Source organism: Tachysurus vachellii, chromosome 7 (assembly GCF_030014155.1).
Source record: "Tachysurus vachellii isolate PV-2020 chromosome 7, HZAU_Pvac_v1, whole genome shotgun sequence".
NCBI lineage: Eukaryota > Metazoa > Chordata > Actinopteri > Siluriformes > Bagridae > Tachysurus > Tachysurus vachellii.
Window position 1 is genome coordinate 28,262,756 of NC_083466.1, and position 15,145 is coordinate 28,277,900.

General features: G+C 42.5%; 1 protein-coding gene across 1 annotated transcript in view; it reads left to right on the forward strand.

The window, feature by feature from the left end:
• ptprn2 (protein tyrosine phosphatase receptor type N2) overlaps positions 1–15,145 on the forward strand; it is a 203,023-nt gene that overhangs the window by 18,433 nt on the left and 169,445 nt on the right. Inside the window, exon 2 of the mRNA XM_060875294.1 lies at positions 2,531–2,581. Coding sequence (XP_060731277.1) covers positions 2,531–2,581 — 51 coding nt within the window. The remainder of the gene's footprint in view (positions 1–2,530; positions 2,582–15,145) is intronic.

Sequence of the window (15,145 nt, forward strand, 5' to 3'; positions counted from 1 at the left end):
TGGAGTTCAGAGCACTGGAGAGAGAGAGAAAGAGAGAGAGAGAGAGAGAGAGAGAGAGAATAAGATGACTCTTAAAGATGGATTACACAAATGATCTGAAGACCTGCTGCCCTTCAGAAAGTTGGAGAGAAACAGTTTAGATTTCAGAGCTGTGCTGTACGACCAAAGGACAAAAACGTGTTTTTTTCTGAGACAGAGATGGAGCTGCATCTAGGGGGCACAGTGGCTTAGTTTGCCTGAGTTTGATTCTTGCCCTCACCACATATACATGTGCATGTTCTCTGTACCTCAGGGGTTTCCTCCAGTTTTCTCTGTACCATAGGTTTTTTTTTTCCAGGTTCTATGTACCTCAGGGGGTTCCTTCCTGTTCTCTGTCTTCCTCACCCAGTCCGAAGACATGCAACGTAGGCTGATTAGCGTCTCTAAACTGTCAGTCATACCCTGAGATAGACTGGCATCCTGCCCAGGATCTACCCTGCCTTGTGACCCAGGTCTCCTCAGACAGACTCCAGGTTCCCCGCAACTCAGAATGATCAGTCGTGTCGAGAACAGACAGACGGATGGATATCTTTTAGAAGACCCACATTCACGTGTCAGTCACGATGCTGGTCGTTTGTCAATCATGGCCGTGGCCTGTCCAGGGTTTTCACTCACAGAACAATCTCTGCTACTTCCTTCCAAATGGAGAGCTGGTAAATGACAGGATGAGATAAAGACAGGACACATGAGCATCAGAACCCGAGAACTTTGTTAACCTTGCCTTCATCTCTACATGAAGACAGCGATGCAGTGGCACCTTAGTTCACTTTACTCTTCCTGCTCCTATTTTATTCCCATTTTTCTGAGAGCGGGTGTAGAATTTTTGCAGCATTTTATTTGGATATGCAACATGTTCCGATGTCCTGTTCTGCTTAATTGTTAAGTTAGTTACTCCTTCAAAGCCGCTTGATTGCTTCTGTATCTCGCGCTCGGCCTCTGAATCTGTCAGGATTCCAATCAGCTCTGTAATTAGCAGTCGGAGTCGAATGGGATGTGACAGAGCAGGAACACACTCGGCTCTACGCTGAAGTGACTCTCTAATGTACGCTGTCTGCTAATTAAACATCCGCCTGCTTCCTGTGTGTTTAATAGATAAAGTAAGCCTTAATTAAATAAGTTATTAAAGTAAATAATTTCAGAGCTCTCCTGTCCGCTCTACTGCGTGATGTAACCGACGACGGTCAAACATGCTCCAGAAGAATTGTTTCTCTCTCTGATTGACACACACACAGACACACACACACACACACACACACACACACTGGAAGTCTTTTCTGCTGATAAACTGCCTAACGATTACCTGCCTAACGCATTTTAATTACATGTCTCCTTAATCAGCCTCCGACTCAGATCACACCACTGATCCTCACCTCTCTCACCTGCTACTGACTGTGTGTGTGTGTGTGTGTGTGTGTGTGTGTGTGTGAGAGAGAGAGAGAGAGAGAGAGAGAGAGAGAGCTGAAGTTCTAATTTGTTCATGTTCTCTTGGAAACTTCTTGTAGTCACTCTTGTCATTTTATCACCGCACACAAAACACACACACAAACACACACGCACACACGCACACAAACACACACACAGACAACGTGTGTGTGTGTTAGAAAACACATGAATATTTAATAGAATAGATATTTCTTTTAATATGTGATGTGTTTAATCATTTACTCATTTAATTATTTATCCACCCATCCATCCCTCCCCCCACTTCCTTCCTTGCTTCCTTCCTCTATTTCTCCTTCCTTCCATCCATCCATTCCTTTGTCCCACTTTCCCTTCCTTCCTTTCTTCCCTTCTTCCTTCCTCCCTCTTTTCTTCCTACTCTTTATTCATCTGTCCATCCATCCATCCATCCATCCATCCATCCATCCATCCCTCTGTTCCTCCTTCCTTCCTTTCTTCCTTCCTTCCTCTGTTCTTCCTACCCTCCATCCATCCATCCATCCATCCATCCATCCATCTCTCACCTCCTCCCTTTCTCCCTTCCATCCTTCCTTCCTTCCTTCCTTCCTTCCTTCCTTTTTCCATCCTATCATACATTCATTCATTCAATCATTCATTCATCAGTCAGTCCATCTACCTATTTATCATCTAACCCTGGTGTTTATCCATTCACTCATTCATGTATTCGTCTGTTTATTCATCTCTAGTTTAACAGCATAATGTTTCAGAGCTCTTAAACAGATGCTACAGATGTTGTAAATAAAAAGAGTGTGAAGATGTTTGGAGATCTCTGTTTGGCACCGTCTCTTTCTCTCACTGATGAATGTGTAAAGAATGTGTTCTGGCTATTTATGAATTCAGTTTATGACATTAACCCTGATTACTTTCTCAATATTACAGTAGTGAATAAAACCTCAATAAAATCTGATTAACATGTGCACATGTCAACATTGACTGCGCTTCAGCTTGTTAGTTTCTCTGTCCCTGGAATAACACTGTGTGTGTGTGTGTGTGTGTGTGTGTGGGTGGGTGTGTGTGGGTGTGTTTTCAGGCTGTCTCTTTGAGGATGATCTATGTGAGCCACATGAAGTTTGTATCAATGGTAAGTGCAAATTTCTATCTTTTTACCACAGCAGTGTTGAATTCTGGCTTCTGATTGGTCAGAATGTGTAGGTTAGTTTTCTATAGCCACAGCTCTGACAGTAGAGCAGCTGCACATCACAGGTTTATATTAATTATCTCGTAGTAACATAGTATGTTTTGGTAGTAACAGTCCATTTACTCAGAACTAGGCCTTAAACAGGCCACGCCTCATTCACTGAGACTGACACATACAGAGGCCACGCCTCATTCACTGAGACTGACACATACAGAGACCATGCCTCATTCACTGAGACTGACACACACAGATACCACGCCTCCTTCACTGAGACTGACACACAGAGACCACGCCTCATTCACTGAGACTGACACACAGAGACCACGCCTCATTCACTGAGACTGACACACAGAGACCACGCCTCCTTCACTGAGACTGACACACAGAGACCACGCCTCATTCACTGAGACTGACACACACAGAGACCACGCTTCATTCACTGAGACTGACACACAGAGACCACGCCTCCTTCACTGAGACTGACACACACAGAGGCCACACCTCCTTCACTGAGACTGACACACACGGAGGCCATGCCTCCTTCACTGAGATTGACACACAGAGACCACGCCTCCTTCACTGAGACTGACACACACAGAGACCACGCCTCCTTCACTGAGATTGACACACAGAGACCACGCCTCATTCACTGAGACTGACACACAGAGACCACGCCTCCTTCACTGAGACTGACACACAGAGACCACGCCTCCTTCACTGAGACTGACACACACAGAGACCACGCCTCCTTCACTGAGATTGACACACAGAGACCACGCCTCATTCACTGAGACTGACACACAGAGACCACGCCTCCTTCACTGAGACTGACACACACAGAGACCACGCCTCCTTCACTGAGACTGAAACACACAGAGGCCACGCATCCTTCACTGAGACTGACACACACAGAGACCACGCCTCCTTCACTGAGACTGACACACACAGAGACCACGCCTCCTTCACTGAGACTGAAACACACAGAGACCATGCCTCCTTCACTGAGACTGACACATACACAGGCCACGCCTCCTTCTCTGAGACTGACACACACAGAGACCACGCCTCATTCACTGAGACTGACACACAGAGACCACACTTCCTTCACTCAGACCGACACACACAAAGGCCACGCCTCCTTCACTGAGACTGACACACACACAGGCCACGCCTCCTTCACTGAGACTGACACACACAGAGACCACGCCTCATTCACTGAGACTGACACACACAGAGACCACGCCTCATTCACTGAGACTGACACACACAGAGACCACGCCTCCTTCACTGAGACTGACACACAGATGTGTCTCATACTCACATAGTTGCTGCTTGACTTTAAATTTTGAAACAATTTGTTGACTGTGTTTTTTGCTCGTTCTCTCCTGTTAGGCGGTGAGTCAGTGGCTCTCAGGCAGTTAATTGATCATTTCTGTGTGGTTTCTCGGAGCAGAGAAGTGCTCCCTGATTTCCCCAGTGTTCTGCTGCAGTGCTGATTTATGCCGGGAGAAGAAATAAAAAAATAAATAAAATACAATAAGAGGCACGGTAAATCGTTCAGCTTAATTAAAGGAGTGCAGTGAGGAGTGGAGGCCCGAGCGCTCCGGGAGTTTCTTCAACAGAGAAATAATATGCAGACACACGCTCGGGGAGTTGGACATCTTCCTCTCCGCTCGTCCCTGCCGTCTTGCTGCGCTTTATAAGTTGTTTTAAAAGTGAATAGGAATGATGTGTTTTGTCGGTCTCAGCGGTGCTCCATTTGGGCCTCCTGCCACCGCAAGGCTTTGTTTAGTGAACAGATAATATAACAGAAAGAGCGCAGAGGGAGACCGAGTGAGATTAGATGCTAAATGCCAGGTCCATCCATCTTTCTTGCTTATTATTACTGCTGCTTATTCATCTTCTACCACTTATCCGAACTACCTCGGGTCACGGGGAGCCTGTGCCTATCTCAGGCGTCATCGGGCATCAAGGCAGGATACACCCTGGACGGAGTGCCAACCCATCGCAGGGCACACACACACTCCCATTCACTCAGGCAATCACACAACAGGGACAATTTTCCAGAGATGCCAATCAACTTACCATGCATGTCTTTGGACCGGGGGAGGAAACCGGAGTACCCGGAGGAAACCCCCAAGGCACGGGGAGAACATGCAAACTCCACACACACAAGGCGGAGGTGGGAATTGAACCCCAACCCTGGAGGTGTGAGGCGAACAGGCTAACCACTAAGCCACCGTGCCCCCACTGCTGCTTATTTATTTATTTATTTATTTATTTATTTATTATAAGTGGGATGAATAAACATATTGTCGCTGTCAGACGGAATCCTCATATCTCCAAAACCGTTATTTTTCAGGAAATTACAAAAATGCCATACCTTATCTGCAGTGCACAGGGTTTAGTCCGCGTTGCAGTGGATTGTCTTGCGCTAAATTCCTGTCCTCAGACGAGCACCAGAACTAGCGGGGGTCAAGATTTTTTTTTCTTTGAGCCCAGTGTTTTGAAGACATTTACCTCAGAAGACGTGTTGATTCATTGCGACTCTTCTTGAGGAGAAATACGCCGCGAAGCTCTCCCGCGGAGTGAGGATAGCTCAAGCTATTTTCAAGACTTTAGATTGGTTAATAACTTGTAAAAATAACAGACCCACGTGGGGACTGACCAATAGCATCGATATGTGAAAAAATATGAAATTGACCAAATTTGGACATACGAGGTTTCCGCCCGACAACGACGATATCCAAAATAGATCGCCTGGTCTTTCTACATACAGCAATGTGTTTATCTCTACTTATAGAAAATAACATCATAACTGAAATCAGATTCTGAGATTAGAAAACATTCAATTTTAACAAATTACACTTAACTAGAAATTCTGCATCCATAGTTTTCACCATCTCAAGACTGTTGTGTCTTGAGACTTTATCCCAGATCATCAGTTTCTGAAATACTGAAACTTTTACCAACAAGTATACTGCTAAGTTCACGTGTATTCCACATGCTAGATGATTGACATGAACTTTAAATGAAGCTCTTGACTTCTGCATGATTTTTTAGATTGTTCATATTGCAACATAATTGTCGGATAGACTTGCATGCAGTGTTGTGCTAGTTACTAAGAAATAGTAACTAGTTACAGTTACTAGTTACTTCATTCAAAAAGTAACTCAATTACTTTGTTGATTACTTACACCAAAAAGTAACGCGTTACTGTTAAAAGTAACGTTTTAGTTACTTAAGAAATAATGAGCATATTTCCACTTTGAGAAACTCGTCTTGCTCTCGCCTTGATTCGCCATTACTGCTGTACATACTTGAATAAACGGAACCACGCCCACAGTGCGGTGTCTTCTTTGTGTTTACAGGTTGGCATCCACCGATCGTACAATGTGTCGCTGCTGTAAACAGGTTAGGCTGCAGGCTAGACTTCAAGCAAAATCAATTCATTTAAAAAAGTAACGGATAACGCACCATATGGTAACGGTGATGGAGTTACTTTATTTAAAAAAGAGTATTAGTTACTGTCAAATGTAACTGTGTTACAGTAACGCGTTACTAGTAACACGGCTTGCATGAACTTGCTTGAGTCTATATAAAATTTATTGTGATTCTAAGAACATGGTATTAGCTATACCAGCTAACTTGTCATCTGGATACTGTATCTAATGCTCAAAGAATGAGCAGGAAATAGTGTTTGTTATGTAACAGTAAATAAAAGCTATGATGCAAATCAATACTAAATATTGATATAGATATTAAAATGTTAATACTTTACTTACAACTAATAAAAATATCTACTGGGATGAAATCCCTAGTGAAGTATTACCCAGAAGCTGCAGATCAAAGCCTGGGCTTCAGGCCGTGAGAAATCAAGTTTGGAGTGTTTTGTTAGCGTCTGCTTTAATCAGACTGCATGGTGCTGGACGTTGCTCTGATTTAACCACGCTTTCTGTGCTGCTGGAGGACTGGGCGAGGATCAATACCTTAACAAAGTGTGTGGGTGTAAAATACACTGAGACACTCAGAAGTTAAACTTAGCAGAGAGCAGGATGAAGAGTGAACCGAGAGCGGTTTCGGAACATACTGCGGGTTTGAACCACTATAACAAACACAACGGAAAAATACTGCTATAAATTATGTAAATGATGTGCAAGACAGTCTAGACATAGCCGGCTCCAGTCTGGGCAACTACTAAAGCACAACCATTTCTATTTAAAAACAATAACCCTGGGCCTTACTTCTCAAACTTTTAGTAAACTAGTTATGATATTAGCAGTGAACTTTTCCACTTCTTGTTTTCTCTTACGTTTTTGGTTTTCAGATTTTTAAGTTTGGAAAAATTCTAAATAAACATGTATGGCTAAGTGGTTAATGCTCTGATCACAACTTCAAAGTGTTTTAATGTAGATGTTACAACATAAATGCTTCTCACATTTACATTTCTGGAATTCGGAAGATGTCCTCATCAGAGAGACTTTTATTTATTACTCATTTGAAGTTTTGTGGGAACATCTCAAATCTCAGGGTACCAGGCAACTGCCTGCCTTACCTGTCTTGTGTCTACAGCTCTGATGGTTGAAGTCTAATGGGCAAGTCGTTAGAGAGTCTGACTCCTAATCCTAAGGTTGTGGGTTTGAGTCTTGGGCCGGCCACGACTGAGGTGCCCTTGAGCAAGGCACTGAACCCCCCAACTTCTCCCCGGGGCCGCAGCATAAATGGCTGCCCACTGCTCGGGGTGGACTTAAATGGATAAGGATGGGTTAAATGCAGAGAACGAATTCTGAGTATGGGTCACCGTACTTAGCCGTATGTCACGTCGTCACTTGAATATCTGATACCAGATGTCCTGGTCCTCACTTTTAAAAACCTTTACAACTTCATTGCCTCTTCCCTTCAGATACTCATCACTGGCCTACTGACTGCACCTTCCTGTCTAAGTACTGTGCTAAAACTTCACTGCTCCTCTGTCCTCAAGTTTTCCTCTACATAATCAACAAATGGACTCCACTGCACAGTGGCTGAGTAGTTAGTGTGTTTGCCTCATACCCCTGGGGTTTGGGGTTTGATTTCTGTCTCCATGTGTGTGTTTTGAGTTTGCAGGTTCTTCCATGCTTCAAGGGATTCCTCCAGGTAGTCTGGTTTCCAAATACATGCACTGTAGGCTAACTGGTCTCTCTAAATTGTACGTTGTGTGTGTATGGTGTTTGATTGTACCCAGCACTGGGTTGGCACCCTGTCCAGGGTGTCCCCCACCTTGTGTCTCAAGTCCCATGGATAGACTCCAGGTGCCTTGCAAGCCTTTGTAGCATTAATTCTACAAATTGCTACAAATGTATGGACGGCTCATTTGTTTTTTACTGTGAAAAGAATTTAGCAGGTTTTAACAGTATCCCCAGGCTCTGTGTCTAGTTTGACAAACAAACAGGACTCATGCCAAGCAATCAAATATGTTTAATTCTCAGGAAATGTGTGCCGGTATTGACAGCTGGCTGTGGATACAATCAGCACCAGTCCAAACAGCTCAGGATTTATCAGGTCTGTGAGTTGGTTATTGATTTTCTGTTGTGTGAAGGTTTTGTAGCTGAAACTGAGGCATGAAGCATTTTATTCTGTAGCATTCTAATCACTTTCTTATTCTAGTGCAGCTTCTGTGTCAGTGAAGGTCAAAATAAATCAAGCCAAGAGTGTAAAGAACACTTCTACCAAGATAGCATGACAAAAGAAACTCTTTTTCAGTCACAAAGGAAAGGGTTTAAATGTGCAGTGGTACAAGAGCCCGCTTTCACACAGAGGAAAACTTCATCTTAGAATAACTAGATAACAAAACTTATTGCAGAAATTTGCTGATATTTGTGTAGTGTAAGTTTGTGATACTTTTGTGTAAGTTTGTGTTTTGCTTCTGCTGATGGATTTCCTTTTCAAATGCACACGTTAGGTTTAGTGCTAACTTCAAATGAAGCATGAAAAGGTCACAGCATATGAACGATTGAACCATAAACTGAAATGGTTGAATGCAAAGCTGAACCTCTAATGAGCCACGGAACAACCTCCAAAGCTGTTCGATTGTTGTATAGCAAACTGTCAATGCTATATGGGAGAGGATTCTGTGAAGATTTGTAACTCTGTAAGTTCTCGGAAGGTCTACATAAAAATCTAAGGAATAAATCATAATCTTGTCTTGAAAAGTGAGTAGAAGTAGAATTCAGTCTCACTAATGGATAAAAGGATAAATGCACCAAAATAATAATAATACAAGTATAGCAATGGAAGTTACACAAGGTTAAGACTAGCTACCTGAATGTTCCACAGGAGGTTAGAGCTAGCTAGTGGAATTTACTACAGGAGGTTACTGCTAATTAACTAAATGTACCACAAGAGGTTACTGCTAAATAATTGAATATATCAGAGGAGGTTAGTGTTAGCTAAATTAATATATCACAGGAGGGTACTGCTAGCTAGCTGAAATTACCACAGGAGATTACTGCCAGCTAGCTATCTTAGCTAACTGATGAAAAGGTGTTTTTTTAATGAAAATAAGCTTAATAAAAACATTCTGAATGGCTTTAACTTTCATCTCTATGCTGTTACAATGAATGCCTTTTGGTTCAGACTTGCTAACAGGCTACGGTGGCAACCTTGATATTTGTATAGATTCAGGAATTCTTGCAGAAATTTTTGCAAGGGTTCATTTTTTGCATTTTGAGTCTTTTCACAGGGTTTTGTATTGAATCCTTTCACCTGCACTGTCACTTTTGATCACTGTCTTTGTTTTGCCAGAATCTCAATGGGATTACAAAAGCTAATCATGCTTCTTGCTAAACATTTCACCTTTTATTTATTGGTTCTGGTTGACTTACTGGATGTCTAATTTTCTGCTCTGCTGTTGCGTCGATCTGGAAGGAACAAATCCAGCTTGGAGACAACACGCTTCACACAAACTGACTCTGTGTGCATTTAAATGTTTATCAAGGTGTTCTGATTTTATCTGTAGCTTATCAGATGCTTGAATTGTTGTAACTCATATTACATGACAAGCTGCCAAGTATAAACAGTTAAAAAGTTATACATTTTTACATCACCTGTCTTATGACAGGACTCACTCCGGATACAGTATGGTGCTATTTACGGTTTTTAGCCCAACTATTGCTAGTTCATGGACACAAGAGACAGCGGTGTTCATGTATACAACCGCCAGTAATTAATACAATACAGAAATCATGCAACAACCAACCTGCATGATGATGTGTTGGAAAGGCATCGTGACCTTGGCTTGCTGCGGAGAGACCAGGCCTCCAGTCCTCAGTGTCACCTGACAGCTTGGACCAGGAGAGTGGATGCCGAACGAAGTGCTCGAGGAAGCGGAAGCATGGTAAGCGGGCAGGCATCCGTGCTAGGCTAAAAACAAACCCTAGACAGCCAGCTCTCCCGTCCATTCTACTTTCCAATGTTTGCTCCCTGGACAAGAAACTGGGTTACATCAGACTCGAATGCACTACATGGTGAGAGGTTAGTAATTGCTTTGTTTTCACGTAGACGCTCAGCGACAGTTATGGACACCGCCATTCAGCTCGTTTCATGCCGACAGAAATGCAGCTCTGTGCGGTAAGGCTCACAGTGGTGGTGTGTGTGTTTACATCAACATGGAATGGTGCAAAAACTCTGTGCTTATTTCTACTTACTGCTCATCGTCAGTAGAGTTTGTGATTGTTAGATGCAGGCCATTTTATTTACCACGGGAATTCCCCCCGGTTTTCATTGTCAGAGTGTACATTCCCCCAGCGCTAATGCTAAAGATGCACTATGTGAGCTCTATTAGCGCTATTAGCGATCTGCAAAATGTTCACCCCGATGGACTGTTTATCATTGGCGGAGATTTCAATCATGCAAATCTCAAATCAGTGCTCCCTAAATTTCATCAGTATGTGGAATTTGCAACGAGAGGGGAAAACACGCTGGATATTTTTTACACAAACATTCCTGGCGCATATCATGCGGAGCCCCGCCCCCACCTCGACTACTCGGACCACATCTCTGTTATTCTATTTCCAGCATACAGACCACTCGTTAGACGTTCAAAACCGGTTCTGAAGCAGGTGGAAACCTGGCCAGCAGGAGCTACTTCTGCTCTTCATTACTGCTTTGAGTGCACTGACTGGAACATCTTCAGGGAGGCTGCAACAAATGGTGACTCCATCAACTTGGAGGAGTACACGGCATCAGTGACCAGCTACATCAGCAAGTGCATTGATGACAGGACCGTCTCCAAGAACATCACTACATGCTCCAACCAGAAGCCTTGGATGACTGCAAAAGTAGGTGCGCTGTTGAAGACTAGGTCTCTACAGGGGACAGGATGGCTCTAAGAACAGCAAGGGCCAAACTGTCCCGAGTCATCAGAGAAGCAAAGCGCACACAGGCCCATACAATCCACAGCGGATGTCTTCACTGACATCTTCAACATTTCCCTGAGCAGCTCTGTTGTTCCTACAGTATGTGTCTCAAGACAACCTTCCATTGTCCCTGTCCCAAAGAGGTCTACAGTATCCTGCCTCAATGACTAGTGCTTCGGGAAGCTCGTCATGAGGCACATCAAGACCCAGTTACCACCCTCACTGGACCCCCTACAGTTTCCGTATCTTTTACACTGCTCCACGGACGATGCCATTGCCACGGCCCTTCATTTAGCTCTCACCCACCTGGACAATAAAGACACGTACGTATGAATGCTGTTCATAGACTTTAGTTCAGCATTCAACACAATCTCCCTCAGCACCTGATTGAGAAGCTGAGCCTGCTGGGACTGAACACCTCCCTCTGCAACTGGATCCTGAACTTCCTGATTGGGAGACCCCCGTCAGTCCGTTGGGAACAACATCTCCAGCACCACCACACTGAGCACTGGAGCTCCTCAGCCCACTGCTGTTCACCTTGCTGACTCACAACTGTGCAGCAATTCATAGATAGAACCATATCATCAAGTATGCCAATGACACCACTATTGTGGGTCTCATCAGCAAGAACGATGAGTCAGCATACAGAGAGGAGGCGCAACAGCTAACTGCCTGGTGTAGAGCCAACAACCTGTCTCTGAATGTGGATAAAACTAAAGAGATGGTTGTTGACTTCAGGAGAGCAAAGAGCAACTACTCTTGCACTCTTGAACATTGACGAATCATCTGTAGAAATTGTCAAGAGCACCAAATTTCTTGGTGTTCATCTAGCAAAGAACTTCACCTGGTCACTCAACACCAGCTCCATCACCAAGAAAGTCCAGCAGCGTCTCTACTTCCTACGAAGGTTGAGAAAGTCACATCTCCCTCCCCCCATTCTGGGGACCATCTCGGATCACAAGACACTGCAGTGGATAGTGAGGACATCTGAGAAGATCATTGGAGTCTCTTTTCCCTCCATCATGGACATTTTCACCACACACTGCATTTGCAAAGCCAACATCATTGTTGATGACCCCACACACCCATCACACACACTCTCCTTACATCTGGTAAAAGGTACCGAAGCATTCAGACCCTCACGACCAGACTGTGTAACAGTTTCTTTCCACAAGCCATCAGACTCCTTAATAACTGAACGGAACTGTACTGAGCACAACACACACACGCACATAAACTGTGTGGACTCCACAGACCTACACCAAATACACACACTTCTAATATACATCCATCAAACTGTTTACATGCGGTTTTGCACACTGTTTTTGCTCTTTGCATATGCTGTCTCGCATTTCAGTTGATTGCTGTTTTTATACTTTACATTACATCATTCAACTGCTGCTATAATACTGTGTTCATTCCAGTATTTCTGCACATGGAATATTGATTGAACTACAGTATTTACACTAGTCGGCGCTTTTTTGTTTACTATCTTGTGTATTGTCTTTTGTGTGATGTCTTGTATTTTTTGTTTGCACCAGGTTGCACAGATGCACTTTATGTGGCTAGGACTACTTACTAAGTCCTTAGTTCTGTCTTTGTTTTATGTACAGTAGCATAATGGTCTTGGAGAAACACGGTCTCATTTCACTGTGTACTGCAACAGCTATATACTCTATGGTTGAAATGATAATAAAAGCTTCTTAACTTGACTTGACTTGACTTATAAACTGTTAAGGATCTTTTTTAAATACTTCACTTATTGTACTGTAGAAGCCCATCCATATTTCAGCCTAAGGAGGGATTGAACATTCCCTTAAACTAATTAAACATTTAAATCAGTGTTAATGTATACATTTTACAGTTTTACTTAAGCCATTTTGTGTTTTTTTTTTAACCAAATAGCCTTTTATAAATGTGCTTTTACCAGATTCAGTAACTACCTTGAAACAGATGACCTGTAAAGATGAAAATTATTTTTCATGTGGTATTATCCGTTCACATCAAGTGCTTTGACATCATGTTTTCAGATGCACTTCAGTGTCGATTTTACAGATTTATTCCCCGCTTATAGACACGAACAGGGAAAAAAGTGTAAGTCATGCTACTGTTAGAGCTCTGAATCGAAGTGTGCCTTGTACACAAGTCATTTTCTTCCACTTCATTGGAGCTCTATTAAGCTTTATTGACCACCTGTGCACTATTGACCTGACGCTTCACATAAATCTCCTGTCTTGTTATGGAGTGGTTTGTATGACTGCAGTGAGAGCAAGAAATACAGAAATACAGAAAGAAAGAAAGAAAAAAGAAAGACTTATGCATGACAGGAATATAGAGGTAGAAGTAGCCAAGTATATTATGTTCTGTCATCACCTTAATAACTGCACCCATGTGGAAAAGATGGAAGTATAGTTTTCAATATGAATAGCTCATTTTTGATGGAAAGGATAGAAAGATCTGGAGTTCTTTAATCTCTCGAATTATTTCATGCTTATATAGTTTATACACTGATACTGAGAGGAAAATCCTGAGCAATAACACTGTAAACAATTGTTTTTTATATTGAATAAATTTCACATTCTGGACTAGATGTAAGTGGAATCTAACACCAACTTTGTACATTGTTTTGCATTTTTAATTATATGTTTTCTGACTCTTGACTGCCCCCAGTGGCCAAAGGGGCTGAACACTCTGCAAACACCAAGTTACTTGCCTGTTTTTGCTTTATCCAACATAGTGGAATTTAGATATAGTGCACATGGTATCCTACACCCTGCATCCTGGCACCTTGCACCATAGTACCCTGAACCCTGTAGCCTGGTACAGTGTCCTCTGGTATCCTGCACCCTGGAATCATGATACCATGTACTTTGCACCCTGGTATTTTTTACACTGTGCCCAGGTACCTTGCACCTTGTGCCCTGGTAGTCTGTTATGATATCTAGGTGTTGAAACTTCCCGTAGATTTCTGAACAGCTGAGTCACTGTCTGTTGTCAAATTCCATCCAACAACCTACCTCTTCTTGAGGCAATTAATCTAGCACAATCTAGAATGTGTTACTATATGTCCTCCCAACAGAGATTTTAAATTGCTGATACTCTTAGTCAGTGACCTAGTGAACCAGTATCAGGATTGATCCTTTGTAAGAACTTCTGTAAGTCACTCTTGACTCTTGAGGGTCCAACAAGGGCATATACAGTAAAACAAAGAAGAAACAAGAAACAAGAAACAAATCTGACAAGGGCATAAGTGTGTTTACCTGTGAGATCTGGAACATCCACAATTAAAAAAAGCAAAAGCAAAAGAACTAAACAAGACAGAATCCAAAATAATCCCCAAAACAAGCAGCTAGATTTTTATATAATCAGATGAGCCTGAATAACATGCAGAAGAACCAAGTGGAAATGAAATAGAACAATAGAATGCTGATCAAACCAGGAGCTGCATAAAGAATAAGTAGAGCATATCCCAAAAAAGCATGTGACTTTGACAAACTTTTAGGCATCACAGAACACACAAAGTCATAAGTTCCAACTTTTTTTGAATTTGGTAGAATTTGTTTATGTTGCTACAGAATTGCAGTAGGTCCAAACTCCACACCACACAGGCTTATGGACAAAACCAAACATTTAATGTAACACCAGACCAAGACAGGACATTGAGCAAAGGTTTTTGACCCCATAAATCATCCTCAGTGACACAAAACATAGCATCAGATCATAAGAGTATCAGTCCCATGATATGATGAGTCTCCTGTGCTAGATGTGTGCTGATTATCAGCTATGTGCTGTACTGCAGTATTTTACACGCTGGGTGATTTGAGAAATGGACAATAGTTTAATAAAAAGTGTTCCACTCAGACATTTGGACCTATCAGTAGTTAAGATGCTTACAGAGCTCTTTTTATTCTTCTTCAACTTTTTTAATGAAGCTTGTTCCTGATTTGAATTGTCAAACTGTCTATTGTAAAAAAAAAAATAAATAAATCCCAGTGGCCCTCCAGCACCAGAGCTAATTTAATGGCTCAGTGTGCATACAGAATTCTTTCACAAGCTTTCCCAAGAACGTCAGAGAATGGTCATGGTTTATCTCAGGTCATTTCTTCAGTCA